At 37.3% G+C, this 21,226-nt stretch overlaps 1 protein-coding gene across 2 annotated transcripts in view; it reads left to right on the plus strand.

Annotated features, from left to right (window-relative positions):
• apba2b (amyloid beta (A4) precursor protein-binding, family A, member 2b) overlaps positions 1–21,226 on the plus strand; it is an 83,655-nt gene that overhangs the window by 46,358 nt on the left and 16,071 nt on the right. For both annotated transcript variants that reach the window (XM_079866742.1, XM_079866743.1), the window contains exons 3-6: positions 6,186–7,376; positions 9,483–9,563; positions 14,048–14,087; positions 14,908–15,053. In XM_079866742.1, the coding sequence (XP_079722868.1) occupies positions 6,228–7,376; positions 9,483–9,563; positions 14,048–14,087; positions 14,908–15,053 (1,416 nt within the window). In that variant the 5' untranslated portion in view covers positions 6,186–6,227. The remainder of the gene's footprint in view (positions 1–6,185; positions 7,377–9,482; positions 9,564–14,047; positions 14,088–14,907; positions 15,054–21,226) is intronic.

Here is a 21,226-nt window from a genome sequence, read left to right on the forward strand (position 1 = left end):
ATGCGTCCACACCAACGAACGATAACGGTCTTTTTATTCTAAGCACGCGCGCGCGCGCCCCATTTTAAATGCGCGAGACCTTTAAATTAGAATGGATTCTGATTGACTGTCAGTGTTTTATCGTTTGACAGCTGAAAAAAAATCGTTCTGAAAGTGATCCCAACGATATCGTTCCTCATATCTTTATCGTTATAGTTGTGGTGTGAACTCTGTTATTCTTTAATATGGAGAACGATTTTTAGAATTATATCTTTATCGTTATCTTTATAGGTATCGTCCTTGGTGTGAACGGGCCTTTAGGCTTCTAATTCGTGGCCGGTCTTTTGTTTTGCTCTATCCTCTGTGGGTCGGGTCAGAGGTCACTCTTCGGAAGGTACTCGACTCGTGTATGGCCGTTATCGGAAGCCAGTGATTATAGTTTATAAAGTTATAAAAATTAATATTTTTCTTAAAAAATGCTTCACTTTGCTTCAGAAGGCATCTATTAACACCCTGGAGCCGTATGGATTACATTTCATGATGGATGGATGCGCTTTTTGGAGCTTTAAAAACTCAGGCTCTATTCACTCCCATAAAACTAGGAAGAGCCAGGATATGTTTTAATATATCTCTGATTGTGTTTGGCTGAAAGAAGAAAGTCATATACACCTTTGTCTTGAGGGTGAGTATATTATGAGGTCATTTTCATTTTTGGGCGAACTTACACTTTAAACACGACCATTTTGAAACACCTCAGGACATAAAATAATCAAAATTGTAAGGAAAACAAATGATAATGTACCTCATATGGGTTGTTAAATCTAAAAAACATTCATACTGGGAGGACCCTTGCAGTGCAACTCAAGCTTTTGCTGTTGAGAACAGCAGGTTTGACTGGTGTTTCAAGCATGAAAGGATGCTTGTGCTGTAATGGTTCCTCTACTGAAAATGTATGGCTTCGGTTAGCCTGGGTTTCCCCATGCTGCCTTGCGCTCAGCGCGATTTTATTCACGCTGCTAGGCAGCCTGGATACCATGGACCAGATTTTCCCCTCAAAAAGGGAACCAATCACAGAACGGGGAGGGAGCAGCAAGACGATGACGACGTCTATGAGACACACCGAAGTAGTTTGTTTATATCTATGGATCCAACATGGCATCAGACGCGAAGTTACCTTTCGATGCAGCCTTAGATAGTGTTCTAAGTAGTTTAGAACGCAAGTTTATTTAGTCTTCTTCCTCGTCGAATTTCTGTCGCTCTACATACGTCATTTGGTATAATTGAAACGATTGGCTATGAGCTACGTACAGGCGCATTTGATAGACATTCGTAGCGCCCAATAAACGGCTCTGGGCATTCGTAAACCACGCCTCAAATACGAGAAAATGAACATGTGGTTCCCAGACCACGTCTCAATGAGACGAGGTCTGACGTTAGCCAGGCTAGGCTTCGGTGGCTGTTGAATTGAAATCATGCATCATACTGATGCGACATAGTAGGTCACTAGCTTCCTGGAAACCAATAAATGAATGTATCTTTGACAAAACATCTCAGACATGCTCTTCCCATATTGTTTCTGCATTGTGTGTTTTTTCTGTAGTTATTTCTTTGTTTTAATCATGATAATGTTAAATGAACGCTTGTTTAGGTCATGTGATATAATTTAGTGTAGAGGACACCGGGGCTAGTTGTCACAAAGGCTTTATCTCAGTTCCGAATCAAAAGTCTGATTGCATTTTTTTAAACAATGGATCTTGAATTCATCATAGAATTGATTTTGTGAATTCTGTCCTCTAGGATCCAAACTAAAGTTCCAGTGTCATATTTTTATATTATATTTATTGGGTACTCTATACAACTACAATGGAATGCATTATAGCAAGGTTAAACTATTTAATAAAGGTAGATTTTAACTGAAAGAATGAACTGCGACTTAAAGACTGTCACGGCTCCACCAGATCTACAGACTCCACCCACTCGTTCACTCTCCCCTGATTACTAATCACCACACCTGTACCTCGTCACCTGTTCACTATATACATTCACTTGCACCACTCTTCATTGTCTGATTTCGTCTTTCCATGGACACACAGACGCTACATTGATCCTTACCCGTTCCACGAACCTGCTATCATCGTCAGTGACTCTCATCCACGTCTGCCATCAGCCTCGTTCCGTTCTCTACCTGTGAAGGACAATACTGTTATTCATCAGCTAAGTTCCATTCAACTATCTTCATTGTGTTCAACTCACCATTTACATCTGCTGGTTTCCGTGCTTCTGTTCAGAATAAACTTCAGTTACATTATACTTACCTGTCTGCTTCATCACTCTCCGTGACAAAGACACTGTTGTTATTATTTGTTATTAATGTATAGTATACTATCTAAATGTAGAATGTATGCTACAGTCACACAACCTCATAATGACGTGTTCTATTTGCAATTCACTAATTGTTTTAATGCAATTTTACGTCAAAATGAGAAATGACACAGAGGTAATGATAACTATGGGTTAAAAATAACTTCTCTTTAGATTTGTTTTTGTTTTTGTTTTTTGGGGCATTTAAGCCTTATTAAATAAACTCAGAGTGTTTGTCCAGCTCTGGTCATTTGTGCATAGGACTAAAGGTCATTTGTGCATGGGATTAAAAAGGCATTTAATAGCCATTTGATTTGTCTGATCTAGTCAGAGGTTGTAAAGGTATCTGCAGGAGTCCACAGCAATTTTCAGCTAAAAAGTTCTGTGGCCAATTAAAAAGAGTTCTGAGTATTTTGCTGGGTTTTACCCCCCCCCCCCCCCCCCCCACATGCTAAATGTAGCCATGTACTGCCAGGTGTGTGTGGTATAGCACAGCTCCAGTGTGTGTGTCTTGGTTGCTGCACACCACTTTGCTAATAAAGACGAAGCCTTTGCAAAATACTGTATAGTGATAATATTAAGTGAAATTATTTGGTTTTTTTTGAGTAACACTTTAGAATAAGGTCTCATTAGTTAACATTATTTAATGCATTAACTAACATTAACTAGAACATTGCATTTCAAATTGAATCATTTTTGTTTACGTTAAATATATACGATACGATAAATTAAGTTATTCATTGTTAGTTCATGTTAGCTCAGGATCACTAAACAATATTAACTGAGATTTTTAATAAATGTATTTGATTTTAATATATTTAATAATGTTAGTAAATGTTTAAATTGACATTACCTGAAGTTAATAAATGCTTCGAAGTATTTTTCATTGTTAGTTCGCGTTAACTATAATGGAACCTCAAGGTTCTTGCGAACTGAGTCTGAAATTTTTCGCACATTAAAAAATATAACTTCACGTTGTGTCAATCACATTTACGCACTGCCTCCGAAACTTTCATCCCTCATAGATTTTCTGTGTTTTTCGCATCCGTAGCAAGCATTTTGAGAGGTGTTTTGACAATTCAGAGCCACTGAATGACGAATATGAAAAAACACACATGAAAATTTTGGACCTTAGAGTGTTACGGTTTTTATTTTTTACAATACAATGAAAGTCGATAGCTGCATGGATTAGCATTTTATTGAATAACATTTTTAGTCCAGGGATTTAAATAGTTAAATAAATCTGCTATACCGTTTGGTCTGCCTGGTTGAGTTCATTTTAGTTTATTGTCTGCGGTGGTGCTTTCATGCCCTTAAGTTTCGTATTAAATATGTTGTGCATAAATGAATGTGGTCCCGATTGTTCCGGGCAGATGAGATTGATTTCTTGTGCATCTTTCCTGACAGTCTGGTCATTGACATGGTAATGTATTCAGCTTCAGTAAATGGAAATGATATGTATACTGTGTGTGTGTGATAAATGTGGTTAACCACACTCCAGAGATTATTCATGGGTGTGGCTTGTGACTGAACAAAGAGGTGAAAGGTCAGGGATGCCCTTGGGAGGGTGTTGCATTTAGTGCATAATTTAGTGTGTACTATGCTCCTCGATAACAGGTGCAGAGCACACTGTGTGATTTTCTCAAAGAGGTGTTTTTCTAAGAGGTGTGAAATGATCAGTCAGACAGGGTTTAGCTATGATGATGTATTTAATAAGGGTTGGATATGCTAGTGTGTGAAGGCATAACAAAAATCAAGGCTTCATTAAAAGCTTCTGCATGTGTGTAGACAATGAAAGGTTCTATAAGTCGACAAATTCATGTAGTGTCTCCCCCTCACAGACACACACACACACACACACACACTCACTCAGAGTAAGATTAGAGGAGCAGAAGCACAATGATAATTAGTTGTTGTAATGACTGGTGATGGAAGGCATAATTAAAGGCAGGGAGAAAGGATGAACAACGAAAGGGAAAGCAGCAATAAAAGTCTCTCCTTGAGCTGTTGTTGCTGGCATCTGACAGACAGCAACATAGCATTGTGTGTGTGTGTGAGTGAACAAGATTTACACCAATACCTTTGCACATTTGATTTGAGTTTCACATTTTGTGTGTGATTATGCAGCCTCTGTACAACCGCTATTGTCATGATTTATCTCTGAACACTGACATCTAATTGCTTTTTTATTTTGGTGAAATTTGTCTTGCCTACTCTTACAAGCATCTGACAGAAAACTTCAACCATTGTTTCTGTAATGTTCATATCCTTTCAAAATGCAATTTGATGTCAAGATCTTAAACATTTTCACAAGCCAGCAAAAAGACATGTATTTTTCTACAAAAAGGCATTACATTTATTTTTGACACCATGTTCTTGTTGCTGCTTTTTGCACTGCTTAACAATAATGATTTTTTTTACTATCTGCCCACTTGGGCCAATATTTTTTTCTTTTTCTTTATTTTTTCTGCCAACATTTTTACTGCCCCAGTCATAAAAGAAAAATTCAAAAGTTTAAAGTTAAGTAAAAAAAAAAAAACTTTTATTCACCAAGGACAAATTTATCAAAGTGAATAGGTAAAGATTTGTTACAAAAAAATATTGTATTTATGTATCACAAATTATACAAAAATATTAAGCATACGTTAACTATTTTCAACATTGATCATTGACTGAAATAGTTGTTCTTCTCAGCTGGAGCGGTTCAGTGATGGTGCTGGAGTGAATGTGGAATGAGCATTAGTTACTGGATGACTGAAATTGATCAGGTGCTGAGAAGAGATTGTGCCTCCACTCAGAGATCAATACACCTCAACAGTGCTTGAATATGTGGCTGTGTTACAGCACAACTATTATCACACATGAAGACCTGTGTGTGTTCTTTAGACTGTTATACAACTATGAGGGCTTCATTGGAAACATAGTGTTCTCATAAGAGCACAGCTCTTTTGGCAAAATGCTTGGTTTTAAACTGTAATGCTTTCTACATGTATACACTACCTTTCCAAAGTTTGGGGTTGATAAGACTTTAATGTTTTTGAAATAAGTCTGCATTTATTTCATCAAATTTAGTAAAAACAGTAATATTGTGAAATATCACAATATTATCATGAAAATAGAATGTATTCCTGTGATGGCAAAGCTGAATTTTCAGCATCATTACTCCAGTCTTCAGTGTCACATAAATAATTAATAATCCTTCAGAAATAATTCTAATGCTGATTTGCTGCTTGAATTACATTTCTTTTTATAATCAATTTTGAAAACAATTGTTGTTCTTAATATGATCCATTTTTTTAAGAATTTTTGTTGAATAGAAAGATTAAAAGAACCAAATTTATTTGAAATAGAAATCTTTGGTAACATTACAAATGTCTTTATTACTTTTGATCAATTTAATGTATCCTTGCTGAATACAAGTATTAATTGTGTAAAAACATTTTTTTTTTACCCCAGTCCCCAAACCTTTCAAAGATAGTGTATACATTTGACATATGCCTTTTTTTAAAGCGACAAACATTTTTATCTGCACAGTGTTTATTATTGTGTTCCCTGGGAATCGAACCCACCCCCTTTTAACGCCACGCTCTACCATTTGAGCCATAAAAACATTTCATAGATTTTCATAGATTTCCATTGGTTGGTCAGGTTGGTTGGTATAAAGAAGTTGATTGGTGAAAAATAAGGGTCAGGCAAATCTTAATGTGAATTTCCACCTGCTTTATGTTGATTGTCAGGGTTTTGTTGTCAACCTACCTTTATTAAATTGACTGTTTTTATACAACTTAAGTGGTGGTTATGGTTAATGTTGCCAAACTTATATTCCACATGTTTTTGTTTTGCAGGATTGAGGTTTCCAGTGATGATCGGCCTGTGAGTGGTTCTCAATGGCTCAGAGAAAGAGGCCAGGGACCAACAGCAGCATGGCCACAGAGCCTCACGCTTCAGCTCCACGCTCCTGCCCAGCCCCGTACCCCAACCCTGAGCACCCCGAAGAGGAGTATGAAGAGCATGGGGAACCTGAGGAGTCCCAACACTCCTACCACAACCAAGAAGAGGCAGATTTGACAGACAGCCGACCGACCACACCCACCACTCCAGACCACGGCCACAGAGAATACCACAGCCACCCGGACAGTCTGGATGGAGACTCTAGCTCAGACTACGTCAACAATACGTCTGATGAAGAAGAGGACGATTTTGATGAAGGGCTACCGGAAGAGGATGAAGGCGTGACATATTATATCCGCTATTGTCCTGAGGATGACAGCTACCTGGAGGGAATGGACTGTAACGACCCAGAATACAGACACCCGGACGGTCGCATAGAGCCACCTCCGGACACAGAGGAGTGCCAGGAAGTGGTTGAAGAATGGGTAGAGGACAATGCACATGGTGATGGAGAGGTGCGTTGCGAAGTTCTCGAGCAGGACTCTGACCAGCAGCTGTACGACGGCAGACCCGAACCTGTTCTCGATCACCACCACCAACACTATCCGGATCCCCAGCAGGACCAGATTCCACCTCCTGCTGAAGATCAGGATGTGCAGGATTTTGAGGGGAGTGAGGGCTACTGCCCTGATCAGGAGGAAGAACCGCAGGTGGGGCAAGACAGAGATGGCTACGCAGGTGACTGCTATGCCACAGAGGACAATGGAAACTCTATGCACAGGTCAACGTACCGGGGGCATAAAGGCACAGAGGGGGAGACGGGAGAGGAGGCGGAGGAGGATATTGATCAGATAGTGGCTGAGATTAAGATGAGCATGAGTATGGGCAGTCTTAGCAGTGGCACTGATCAGAGCCCGGAGGAGCTGGCACCTGATCCAGCACCAAGCGGGTACCAGCCAGAGACGCGCTCCAAACCCGAACCTGCCCCTGCCCCATACCCTCAGCCTCACCGTCATGACGGCAGACCCAAATCCCTCAACATCCCCCCTGCCAGACACAATTCTGAGCTCCAGAGAAATTATAAGGTACGACCTCACACACCAGAGGACAGACAGAGATGGACGCAGGACCAAGTGAGAGAGCAGGTAGGTGGATTTGCATAGCAAGCTGTAACTGCATCTATCTGTTGCAGCTTATTAAATTAAATACATGGTTCAGTTAAAACCGAATAAATCAGCTCCGTAAATATGAAAGCAATACGATCTATACATAGAGAATTTGTATTCAATTTATTTAGCAATTTATTCAATGTATTCAATTTATCTCAAACTAATATTCTGTGGATGGAATAAATGATGAAATAAATTATCTCGGTAACACTTTACAATAAGGTTCATGTTAGTTCACAGTAAATTAACTAATGTTAACAAATACAACCTTTGATTATAATAACGTATTAGTAAATGTTGAAATTAATATTAACTAAGATGAATAAATGCTGAAGAAGTTTTGTTCATTCTTAGTTCATGTTAACTAAGGTAGTTAACTAATGTTAACTAATGAACCTTATTGTAAAGTGTTACCATTATCTCTTATTAGTGTCTTTCTGAAGGCAGCTGCTCTGTGATGTATATACACTACCGTCCACAAGTGTGTGGGGTTGGTACAATTCTTTAATGTTTTTAAAAGCAGTCTCTTATGCTCACCGAGGCTGCAAATATTTGATCAAAAATACAAAAAAAGAGATTAATATTGTGAAATTTTATTTAACATTATTTTCTATTTTAATACATTTTAAAATGTTTAAAATGTTGATTGATTAATTGATTGATTTTTGTACCATGCTTCAAAACTCGGAAAGTCTTCTGCATCCTTTTAAATAGTTAAACAGTCAGAAATATTAATGTAATAATAAATGTTACTTATTTTAATCTAATAAGAAATATAATCCCTAAAGGTCACTCTGAAATATGCATATTCATTATTATAGTTAAATATGAATGTGAATGTTGACAACCCTCATTTAAATGCAAGTGGCATTTAAGTAAACAAAACTAGTCCTTATTTATGCCAAGTCAAGATTGAACCTCAATATCTTGACAGCTGAACAATGAGTAATAATCATAATCACTATTTTATGCTCTTTAGAGCTGATGCATAAAATATGATATTTGGAGATGGCTCAGAATGTATTCTTTAATGTGATGTAAATGTATTTATGCATAATTTTGGGGGTAGATCCAAAGACAATTATAGAGAATATGCCGTTATTACCATTTACTTGCTCATTTCAAGGGTAAAGCATTCAGTTTGAGCGGCAACTTGAAAAGGATGAAAGAAAATCGTCTGGCAGATATTGGAACCGTCTCATAACCCAGACATGAAGGGAACCCTGATCAAAAGCAATTTCTTGAAATCCCCAAATGACTTTCATATGTGCAGCCATTTGTTAATATTCAGGAATAAACAAATTTCCACCCTGCTAGAATACATTACCTTGAGAAGCTTTTTAGTTTCCATCCCATTATGCTCACTCAGGTACATTGTGTGGGTGTTTTTTTCTTATCTGCTTGAACAACCCCAAAATGAAAAACTGGCTCATTGCTAGAAACCTCTGACTAAAGTCACTAAGCAAGCAATAAAGACAAACAATGATATCCATGCATTATGCCAAATAGTGGTTTGGTTTGCTGAAAAATGAGTAGAGGTGCTGACTTTCTAATGGAAGTTTTAAAAATTCGAATCGAGTTTGAAAAATGATGTTTTCTTAGATATTTTCTGGTATTAGGTGAAGGGGTGAGATTTAGTCAGATTGCCTCATTGGTCCAGTGAATGTCTTGTGAAGTTCTATTACCCTCCTGCTTCTTTATTGCCTTTGGGCAATGAGGAGATTACATTTTATCCTGTCAGGCAACAAATGAATTTCATCAAGTAATAATGTCCTTATGTGCAGTAGACAGAGTGCTCATTTGAGACTTTAACTTCCCTGCAGATAGACAAAGATTAAAAGTGTCTTTTTAAGCACTGTGCATTTTCAGTTAAAGACAACATCTGTTCATTTTACCAAAGTGTTTCAATACATTGTGTTCATTGTACTGTCTAATTTGTTCATGTTGGCTTTTTGGATGGCATCAAATTTGTAATGCTGTTCAATGCTGTCTGCAACCCATCATCTGTTTTTTTTTTTTAAATGTCACATTTCACTCTCCGCTCATTTTTCACTCATTTCTCTCAATTTAAATTCTCTCTAGGTGTCTAATAGTGCAGAACAGCCAAGGAAGCAGCAGCGGTCTGATCTCAATGGACCACTGGAGAACAACAATGTCACTGAGGTGAGCCTATAATCATAGAACACATTAACCAATCGATATGTGACAGCATGAAGACTTTGCACCCCACATAATCACCACATATTTCTTTCCATCAGAGCTGTTCTAGTCAATGTCAGCCTGTTTTCTTATTTTTTTCACCTTTCTCTGGCTTTCTTAGACAATTTATGTTTTTTTTCCCAGCATATCTAAGCTGTTGCACTAGCTTGTCACCATCCTCCCCCATGTGTTGTTATAGTAAAATAATTGGCTTTGCCCTTTCCTGCCCTGGTTCTACTGTATTTACATAGACTGAGGCGAGTTCAGCCTTGAGCTGCCTGTTCGACTGCTTCTCTACATTTCTTATGTATTAATGTAACCTCCATAAGAGCCTTGCACCCTGAATGCAAGAGCCATAAAATGAGACATCGTCTGGGCAGCTACTCAAAACCACCAGATAGGTGTTTAAAACATGTTTTATAGCACTACCAAGCAACCTGCCAAGGTCATTTTTAGATAATTCTCAACACAAGCTTTTGAATGTTCTTGTTTTTTGTGCCCTTTTTTTGGTATAAAAACTGCCTTTATGAATGTTTCACATGTAGGAGGTGAGTGAGACAGCCAAATAAAATTTGTGAATTAGGGTCATGAGTGTCAAGAATACTCATTGTTAAACCTTCTTAAAAATGTCTGAGCTGTTCTTTTTTTTATTTTGTATTATTTATTTTATTCGTTTTTTGTACATTTGTTATTTTTGCAAGTTAGGGAACACTCGCCCAATAAGTCAAATCGTAATGGTAATAATTATCCACCAAGTATTCACCCAAGGGAATTCTGTTTGTACACATCACTTGCATTGGGATGCAACTATCTTCTTCTGTCATGTAAAGCAGTATTCAGTCTTGCCTTACTTCCTCTGAAAACATTTAATTACCTGGGCTGAGGGAGCTTTTGAGTTCTTAGATTGCATTTAATGAAGGCCTCTTGAAGCATAACCTCCATCTGAATAGCTCTGTAGTAAAATGATGGCTATTACTCTGTCTGACAGTGTGTCTGTGGCATACAGTGCTCGGCACAGTCCTGCAAAGAGCCACTTCAGAATGAATGACAGGATTTTGTATTGTGATCATCCATTTGATTCTGAGGTTTAGGTAATTTATTGAGGTTTTTTTTTTTTTGTTTTTTTTTCTGGGCTCATTGACTATACTCTGGTCTGGATGGCAAAAAAATTGTGATAACCATATTATATTTAAAGGTGCATTGTATAATATTTAGGAGGATCTGTTGACAGAAATGCAATATCATATGGATAACTGTTTTCAGTGGTGTATAAAGACCTTACATAATGAATCGTTATGTTTTTATTACCTTAGAATGAACCATTTCTATCTACATACACCGCGGCCCCCTTACGTTGAAATAGGGCTGGGCGATATATCGATATAAAAAATATATCGATATATTTTTGAAATGCGATATGGAATTAGACCATATCGCATATATCTATATAGTTCAAATTTGCGCTGTGATCCTTGCTCCCTGCGCCCCCGCCCCTCCTTTTCCACTCTGCGTTCGTGTTTAGAGCATGTTATGTTATGAGAGGTGAATCATGACTACTTCAGAAAAACCCAGCACAATAGGAACTACCAGGCAGTGACATAAGTGTACGCTGAAATAAAGTTTTTCACCTCAGAAAAACTGACTTTCTTGTCCTGTCAGCCGTTATCCTGTGCTCGTAGCGCACACTCTTCAATTGCACGCGCAAATGCAGCGGCGCGCGCTGTATCGCCTCACTGATCAAGTGCAAAAGAAACTACGAGCATGCAATGCCGTTACGTTGTAAATTACACGAAATAAAAGTAATGCAGGTATGATTTTCATTCTATTCACCAGGAGCAGTTTCCATGTTTCATTAAAGTCCCCATGAAATCAAAATTGACCCTGTTTACTTTGTTAGCGCATATTACTAGTCTTGTGGTGAACAATTAATCCGTGCAAGTAAATATATATAAAACATTTTTTTTTACCATGGTAATCTTTAATCAAAATCAGAAAAGTTACTTCCGGTCTAGAATGGCGTCTTTTTCTGATGACGTAGGTTTGACGGCTTGGTTTGAAAACGCTTAACCACTCCCCTCAAACCGTTAGTCTGCTATGAGCGAGAGATGGAGAGGAGGAGCGCTAAGTAAAACCCTGCCCTCTGTTCAAAAGAGCTAGTAAGTCCCGCCCCTTCCGCTAACCCCACTGGACCTCTAGGTTGAAAAATCGTCAATGCAAGTGAATGGGAGAAAATAATTATTTTTTGAATTTTGAATAGTTTGAATTGTGCCATGAATGTGAACATATGTTGTCTGTGAATTTTTAATATAATTTTTCGTGTAAAGAATGCTACAATTTAGCTGGTAGAAGTTTGATACGGTTAGACTTTGTGTGAGAGCACTTTGTGGACTACAACTCTTCGCTGCTTTCGACGCGAATCTGAAGAAAGAACAGCCGATTTGGTTTGAATGGTGACATTTGGGTACAAAACACACAGGCATCTCGATCTGTCTCCATAGATTATCGCAGCATTAGCACCGTGATTTGACAAGTGGAGGGAAATGTGTTATGGGGTGACGTCACATAGGCGACATGTAGTCTTTCTTGTTATGTCTTTTCCACAACTGCTAGCCAAAGAATCATACCATATACTGTCAAACTCGTAACATGAAAAATTCTATAAACAATTCACAGACAACATGTTCACATTCATGGCACAATTCAAACGGGACCAGAAAATAATTATTTTCTCCCATTCACTTGCATTGACTATTTTTCAACCTAGAGGTCCACTTGGGGTTTTACGATGGGCGGGACTTACCAGCTCTATAGGGATCTCCCAGTCACGTGACCCCTAGCCATTTTGACGGTATATATCCGTCAGCTACTCAGTGGCAATGGATCATTAGGGGTGGGTAATATATTAGGGAGTATATTATTATACTAATAATAATATAATTATTAGTATAATTATTTTATAATTAGCCTAAATATTGCAATACTTTGCGCTACAGTATTGATATAATTGCGTGCGCAAAATATCTCGATACTGAACAGAATAAAATTTTTTTCCCCACCACTATCTATTAGCGCAGCAGCCGTCAGCTAACTCTTTACGTCATCGCACTTATTAGCATCACAAAAAGATATATATACATAGAGGAAGATAAAGGAATTAGGAATCATAGAATTCATGCATATGAAGCACCACAAGTTCTTTTTACAGGCATTAAATGTGTAGAAAAACTTCCTGACATTGAGTTCGGTGACATTTACAGCTACCTTATTCACTTCCCATCACGAAAAAACTAGTTTGGGACTGCTATTTAATAGCTTTAGCATAGGCCTAAGGTTTATTTATTAGTACTAGTCTTTACTATTTGTCATATTCTTACAATTTATGTTAAGTAAAGGGGAAAAGTACTTGTGTGTGTGTCAACAAATTTTGTGTAAACGTGTTATAATTTGCCTATATATATATATATATATATATATATATATATATATATATATATATAGGCAAATTATAACATAACATGTTTACACAAAATTTGTTTATATATATATCGGGATATGACTTTTGGTCCATATCGCCCAGCCCTACGTTGAAATAGCCATTTTGCGCCGACATGTTTCGACAGTAGCCATAAACGAACAACCTACTACAGAGCGCGCTTCGTCACTATGTTGTTCTTCGTGCAAAGAAGCTAGCTAAAGTCAGCAAATAAAACACTGACACAATGATGAACAAGTAACAATAATATTCACAATAACATACCGTTTTACTGAATAATTAAGTAAACATAATTTCTTAATTTGTCTTTGTAAAGAAACCTCATCTCAGACTACGCCATCTTTTCTAGTCGGCCACCGTAACTTCTGTTGGGTGCAATTCGCAACCTCAACGCTAGATGCCGCTAAAATTTACACAGTGCACTTTTAAGTTATGATTATTTAATACACAATCGTGCTCTGAATACAGCTGAGTGCCACACAGTCCTGCTGATATTCAGACCAGCATGATAAAGAGTAAACAAGAAGTTAATTTTGAGCAAACAATATTTTCCACTAAATATTGCCAGTTACTTTGTATGTTTATATGTTGGCAAACAAAGCCACATGCGGAACCGTTCTCAAACAATACAATAGTTTGAGTGAGTAATTCAATGACTCATAAACAGTTGCTGAATTTGAAATAGCAGGATATAGTATAGTATTTGAAATAGTAAGAATAGTACTTTGTTATGCTACTTTTAAACAAATCGTTTGATTGAATGATTCAATGACTCGCTTGTTTCTTTTAAATAAATTGTTCCATGACTCACTCATTAAGACACTTGTTGCTACTTCAAGAAGCTAAACTAGAGATTGTTTTTCTTATAAAAGGTAAATACTTTATAAGCATGCTGTATGTTGTAAGGACGTTTCATCTCCTTTCACACATCAAACACTGTTTCTCTGTTTCTTAGCCAGCAAAGAAGACGGCCTCATTTCCCAGCTTTGTGGATGGTAAGCGAGCATCTCCTGCCTTTTATTTTTTCTGCATTTGATAATCTGCTCCCAAAACTTTTATTCTATCAGAATTAAATCAACTCAAAAACAAATCAAATTCACTAAACCAACTCAGAGCATGGAGATTAGAGAACCGCGCTGAAGAATGAATTATGTCTCAGTGGATTTACATGGTGAAATGCAGGCAGAATTGTAAGCTGTTTTAACAGGTTACAGTGGTGAGACCATAATTAGAATAGTCATGTTTGCTAATATAAGGGCACATAGAGTAGATGCTCAGCTAGAAGAAATACTTACAGACTGTTGCAGGAAGCGAAAGAGAGTTCTGGAAAACCAGAACAATCGATTGACCACATCTTATTTTTGGTTTATGGCAGCCAAAGATTTATTGCTGCTGTCATTTTTGGGAACAAATTCTGCTTTCTATTAAATGGATAGAGTTCTGTCACATTTAAATCTTGTGCCTGAATGATGGCAGTATAATGTATCCCTTGGTGCTGGGTGTCACTGTCATCCACATTTCCATATCACACAAACAGAAAACACGCCACACACCCTGGTTTTCCTCATGTGACTACCTTCGTTCCTGCATTTCAGTGTCTGCGGTAAAATGTTATCAGCACTCACTGTGGGGTGGAATTGAGAAGAACACATATATTCACACACACTTTCATACACACAACATCTGCATGCAACTTTTCTTCCTGATAAGCTCACGCTCATATGCCTTATCAGTCACTGTGAGGTGGTCTACAGAGGAGGTGGCAACACAACAAATAGCTTTAATAATGAATTCTCAATGCTTCCCTTCTAACAGTGCCAGGCCCATGTGAGCCTGAGGACCTCATTGATGGGATTATCTTTGCCGCCAACTACCTCGGGTCCACTCAGCTTCTGTCAGAGAGAAATCCATCGAAAAACATCAGGATGATGCAGGCCCAGGAGGCAGTGAGCCGGGTCAAGGTACAGAAACCTTGAACCTCTATTTTTACATTTTATTTTGGTGTGGCTCTCAAGTGAAGCAGTTTGGATGAAGCTAATGCAGATTTCTCTGTGGAGAATTAGATGAGATGAGATTTGTTTGTTTACACCCCGGGACTTGTTGACTAATCAGTAGTTATAGGATTATTTTCCGTGGTGTAGGAGTGTAATCCCTCTTCCTCCCAATTGGTTAACATAGAAAGCCCTCCTGTTGCCATGTTACATGGAAAATTCAAGTGAATTTATTGTGTTTTAAGAGAACACGTGGCGCAATCAAACTGGGAGTTTTTTCCCCCAAAGCACTTTGGATACTGATCTTCTCCAACAACAATTAAAAATAGACAAAAACAAAAGACAAAGTTCTGTATACACTTATGTATTTATTAATGCCATCTCTTTTCTTGCATTAGCAGTAGTGGTGTGTGATATGCATTATCTATGATACATTTTAAGTGTTGTTTTTACAATGTGCAAGCTGACACTCACTTTGCAACAACCAAACAAAAACACTCCTCGAGAAAGCCCACTGTGTGATGTAGCATGCAGTGTGATTAGAATGCAGTTAGAATGCCAATGAAAAGAGTTTTAAAAAAAGCAAGAGCAGAACCCTTGTATGTCTCGGAGCAAAACAGAAAAGTACGTTTTTGAGCCGTTTGATCGTTTGAGTGAATGATTCAATAACACAATCACATAAAGACACTTGCTTTGTTTCTGAATGAATCATCCATTTTGAACAAATTGTTTGAATGAATGATTCAGTGACTCACTATTGGAGGTTTTAATTTCATATTTAAAAATGTAATTACATTTTTTATTTTTCATCTGAATGCTAACAGTGTCTTAATATTCTAAATGAATTTGATTAAATGTAAGAATTTGAATAAATGTAAGAATTTGACATACGGTTAATACGATTAGGAAAAATAGCCCATATGAAGGTAGAAATGCCCCTGGAAATCATTATAGGGAGGCAAATATCACCCCTTAATGGAAAACTTAATTTTTTGCCATTTCCACCACCCAGAATAAGAAAATTAAAAGCTTTGGGAGTCAGCTGTCTACAACAGGCCTAAAACCAGATAAGGTACCAGCTCAAAAACACACTCAGCAAAATATTGTCTAATTATTATTATCGACAAACAGAAGAGGATTCATATTGCCAGGATGAATCTTTAGTTTACCCACATCTATTTATTTTGCTGTTAATTATTAGCCATGACTGGCACTCCATTGCACTGGGGCTGGAGTTAATGGACTTGTTGTTAGCCCTGTATTAGATGTTTTATGCCTTTCAGCACTAAGCAATGGGAATCCACACAAGCACTGTGAGAAGCTGCCACCCTAACAAAAATATGCTGTGCACGATGTGTCTCAATCAGTTTCAGACTGCCTGGCTCCACTCATGCTTGATATACTTCAATTTCAATTTTTCAGGACAGGAGCAGTTCTAGAGTAGTTCATCTGAATATAAGAAATGAAAACATGCTGTAGAGCCGCGAAATTTGAATGCATCAGGAATATGCAACTTTTGGCTAAGTATGCTTGTTTGTTCATGATAGGAGCATCTGTGAAGTGTAAAATCACTGCTGTCTGGTCTTATGGATACATTGTACTTTGATGGTATCAGATGGTAATACTTGGTTCAGAATGATTATCATATTCATATTCATGTGACAAAGGTATTTATATGGCACATACTTCAAATAAAAACATTGTATTATCTTGCATTGCCATGTCCAAAAAAAGTAATACCATGGTGCCTGGTATTACTTTTAGGCTGGTGAGACATCAAACTTTGAGATAGAAATGACCTTTTAATGCTTTGAAATGTGGTACAGAGTATTGCATTCCTTATCCTTACAAAGCAGTAGTCTTTAATCCCTAGTTTACATTGCTCCCTCTTGTATTGCATGTTATTTTAGGAAAAGACTGTTGTTTTAACTGCAGTGATGCTTCATTGCAGTCCTCCTGGTCAGCAGTTACATTTTACATGAGATGCTCCACAGTGGCCCTCTAAGCTGCTCCACATTTAGAAACACATACCTGTGGCAAGGACAGGCACACACACCAACAGACATACAGTAGGCTACACACAATTTGTCAGCTGGGTGCACACTCACACAGACCCATGGTGGGAATGAATGACTGGGAATGGATCACTCACTTGAATCTGTGTAATACAGAGGTTCTGTATAATACTACATACAGGTCTCTCTTTCGTTCACAATCACACAACGAAGTACACCTGTCTGGTCAGTCTCTCTCTCTCTCAGATTAAAGACCCCATAGAAGGAACTTTCTCAGGGTACAGTATGTTCCAATTGGCCAGTATAGAGTCCTGTGAAGTCTGATCTTCAAGCAATCTTAAAGGGGTGGTTGATTATGATTTCACTTTTCTAACTTTAGTTAGTGTGTAATGTTGCTATTTGAGCATAAACAACATCTGCAAAGTTACAACGCTCAAAGTTCAAAGCAAAGGGAGATATTCTTTTTTAAAGAAATTGCTCTTTTAAAGAATTGCTACAACAAACGGCTGGTAGGGACTACACAATCACAAACCCTAAAAATTTACATAAACCCCGCCCCCGGGAACGCGATATATATATAGATTATCATGACAGAATATGCTAATCAATGACTTGAAGATATCTACACATAAGCTACATAAATTCATCAGCTAACCATTCATAAATGTCCTGTTGCTTCTACATGTTGTCACTTCTTCTTGAGTCTCTCCATCTTTGTCTGACATGGTTTGAACATAAAAGGCTAAAAGTTTTAAAAATTTTCAGTGCAAGTCTGTGTGAGGTCAAAGGACACAAGCTGTTGAAGCTCCGCCCCCTGTGCTGGGAGCAGCAGCTCATTTGCATTTAAAGGGACAGACAAAAACGGCGTTTTTGCTAACCCTCAAAAAGTGACAATTTTAACATGCTAGATAAAAATATCTTTGGGGTATTTTGAGCTAAAACTTCACATACACACTCTGGGGACATCAAAGACTTATTTTACATCTTGTGAAGATGGCATTATACTACCCCTTTAAGTAAGATTTCAAATCATAGGGTGTATGTATTACCAATATTCACTGATATATCACTATATATTGTGGAGAAGGAAATTTATCGATCAGACATTATTTATCTTCACAAAAATCAAGGAGTTGGAGCTCTGAAAGTTTCGTGCAGTTTAATTCCCCTCAGACATGGACATTATAGGTTTTTGTGCATAAGTTTAATATGCACAAGATATATGACACAATCAAGAAGACATATAGTGCAAATTAACCAAAATGAGTTTTATATGTTAAACATGACAGTCTTTAATTTAAATTAATATTCTAGTCACTAAATGCAGGATTTTCAAATATGACAAAATCTAAAATTTTACATATATATATATATATATAAATTGTTTTTTTGTTTTTAAAAGAAGCCTCTTATGCTCACCAAAACTAAACTTTGTTTGATCAAAATACTGTAAAAAAAAAAACACAATATTGTGAAATATTATAATTTAAAAATAACCGTTTTCTATTTTGATATAGGTATTTAAAATGTAATTTATTCCTGTAATGGCAAAGCTGAATTTTCAATTACAATTATCATTATCAATGTTGAAACTTGTTGTGCTGCTTAATATTTTCGGGGAAACCGCAATACTTTTTTTCAGGATTCTTTGATGAATAGAAGCATTTATTTGAAATATAAACCTAGCATTGTACTTATTGCTGAATAAAATAATATTAATATAATAATTTTCACAAGTTGTCAAGTGTTATCTGTGTTCATAGGCCCTGTAGAGCATAATTTTTGTCAAGTGAACTGAAGTTCTACAGATATTACTTGCTGAGTGAACACTGCGTAGGGACCTTGTAATTCATAACGCAGCTTCAGTGTCTACCCCAGCTACCAGTGATCTCAGACCTCCTTCTGTTCCCTCTTCCAAGGGCCATGCCGGTCATTTTTCTTGCCAGCCTCCATTAAAAGCCATTCAAAATGAAACCATGGCAACACACTCTCTCCTTCTCCTCTCTATCCCTGCTATTATTATGTGGCTATAGATTCTTAAAAGTTGAGATGAGCTGCACAATCTTCCTTCCTTTTCCTCTCTTTCTCCTTCTTCCTTTCGGTATCTCGCTCACACACACACACACAACTCTGACATTCATACACTCACACATCTGCTCTTCCTCTCTGCAGATGATAATGTGTCTGTCCACAGCTGAGTGCGCAGTTTGTCAGTGCAGCGCCTGAGGACAGTGTTTTTCTCGTCGCATTTCTAAAGTAGTGATTTCCAACCGGGTGTACGCATACCCAGAAGGGAGGAGACTGTCTACTCATATAAAATTGAATGGGAGAAATTGTGAAGCTCCGTATGGTGGCTATAGGTTCCATCATAGAGTTAAAAAGGTCACATCTGTTTTTTTCTGTAGTTTACTCTTAAATGTGCATTACCTGGACCAGCCTAAAATGTATAGTGTTATTATTGTTTGCGTGAGAAGAAACCAAAGAAGCACAATATGGTACCATCAGTGTCTGAATTTATTCCTGATTTGAAATATGTTATTTCAAAGTTCAAGATCAGAACACACAGCATATGCAAACACTGAACATGATGCAGTTCCATGGTAATTATAATAGTTTTACCCTCACTTAATAAGGTTTAATCTTACAAATGTTCTGCCATTGGCCTGTTGTACATGTATAAGTTCTGATTATCATTTGATTTCGCTCATGTGATATTTTTCATACAGATTTGGTGTCGATGTAGGGGTACTTGAGCCTTACTGATGGGGCTGTGAAGGAGAAACACTTGCCATACCTCACCTCAGTCTGTCTCTAGTATCTCACATATTTTCTGAATAATAACAGTAGTACTTAAGCCAACATAATTGCAGCACATTCTTTTTCATGCTGGCCAAGAAAGCAGGATGTAGCCATTTCTTTTGTTTTAGGCAAGAATCGTAGGAAAGATGCCTATGTTTTATTGAAGTGTATCCATGTAGCCTCCAGATTGATGCAGTATTTATGCAACATTCATCGCCCACACGTTCACCGTCTCATTTCCCCTTTACTTTCAAGCTCTTTCTTTCTCGTGCTGTTGATTTATCTCCACATTTCTCTCTCTCTCTCATCTGCCAATGGAGGATGAGGCATGTTGGCAGCCAAAATGACAGTAAAGGAGCAGTCGTGCACATGATGCTCAGTCAGAAAGAGATGAGAGCAGTTCAAAGGATCATGCTCCCAGTCAGGTGGAAGAAGTCTGTAGAGAGAGACTTGAATGGGATCAGAATGTAGAATGCTTGTGTTGATGTGTGCATTCAAGCTGCTTACACACTATCAGACAGACTCATAATGTGTGGGCTCTTAAAAGTGTATTGCAGGACAATATACATCTTTCTAACCTTATCACTCTTCTTTATGTTGAAATTGTATGTTTATTCTAGACAGATTTACTTTTATAATTCAAGTAGGCTTTATATTACTTGGAATTGTTTAATGTTTTGTAGACAGCTTTAATTTGAAATTAAATTAAAATAATTTTAGTCATAGTTTTTGTCTTTCAGTGAAAATATCCTAGTCATATTCATTAATTTTAGTCAATTTCATTCTGACTAAGATGGCATCAGCATTGTTATTGGTCAGATTAAAATATTACATTTTTAATTTAAGTAAAGCTGAAATAAAATTGTAACAGATCCACTGGAGGCAAGTAGTAGAGAACCCAAGTGCAGTTTATTACAAACAAGAAACAAAAACATGGCGTGGCATGAAAACTCAAAATGAAGACATGAACATAGACTTACACAACTGTGATCTACAGGAAACAATACTTGACAGACACATGGCAAACATGAGGGCTTAAATACGCAGACTAATTACAAGACAAGGGACACCTGTGAACAATGATCAAACTGTTAACCAATGACAAGACACATGGCAGGATCACATGACAAACAGGGAATCACATGACAAGACACAGAAACATGACAATGACAAAACCAAAACGTGACAAAAATTGAATATAAATATTAGATGAAGAACCTAAACTTAAAAAACAAAAAGCGAAAATTAGAAATGTTGCCTTGGCAACTAACTAAAATAAGTTTGAAGTACTAAAGTCCAAAAAATAAGACTGAAATAAAAAAATTTAAA

This window comes from Squalius cephalus (assembly GCF_949319135.1).
Source record: "Squalius cephalus genome assembly, chromosome: 3".
In the NCBI taxonomy this organism is placed as follows: domain Eukaryota; kingdom Metazoa; phylum Chordata; class Actinopteri; order Cypriniformes; family Leuciscidae; genus Squalius; species Squalius cephalus.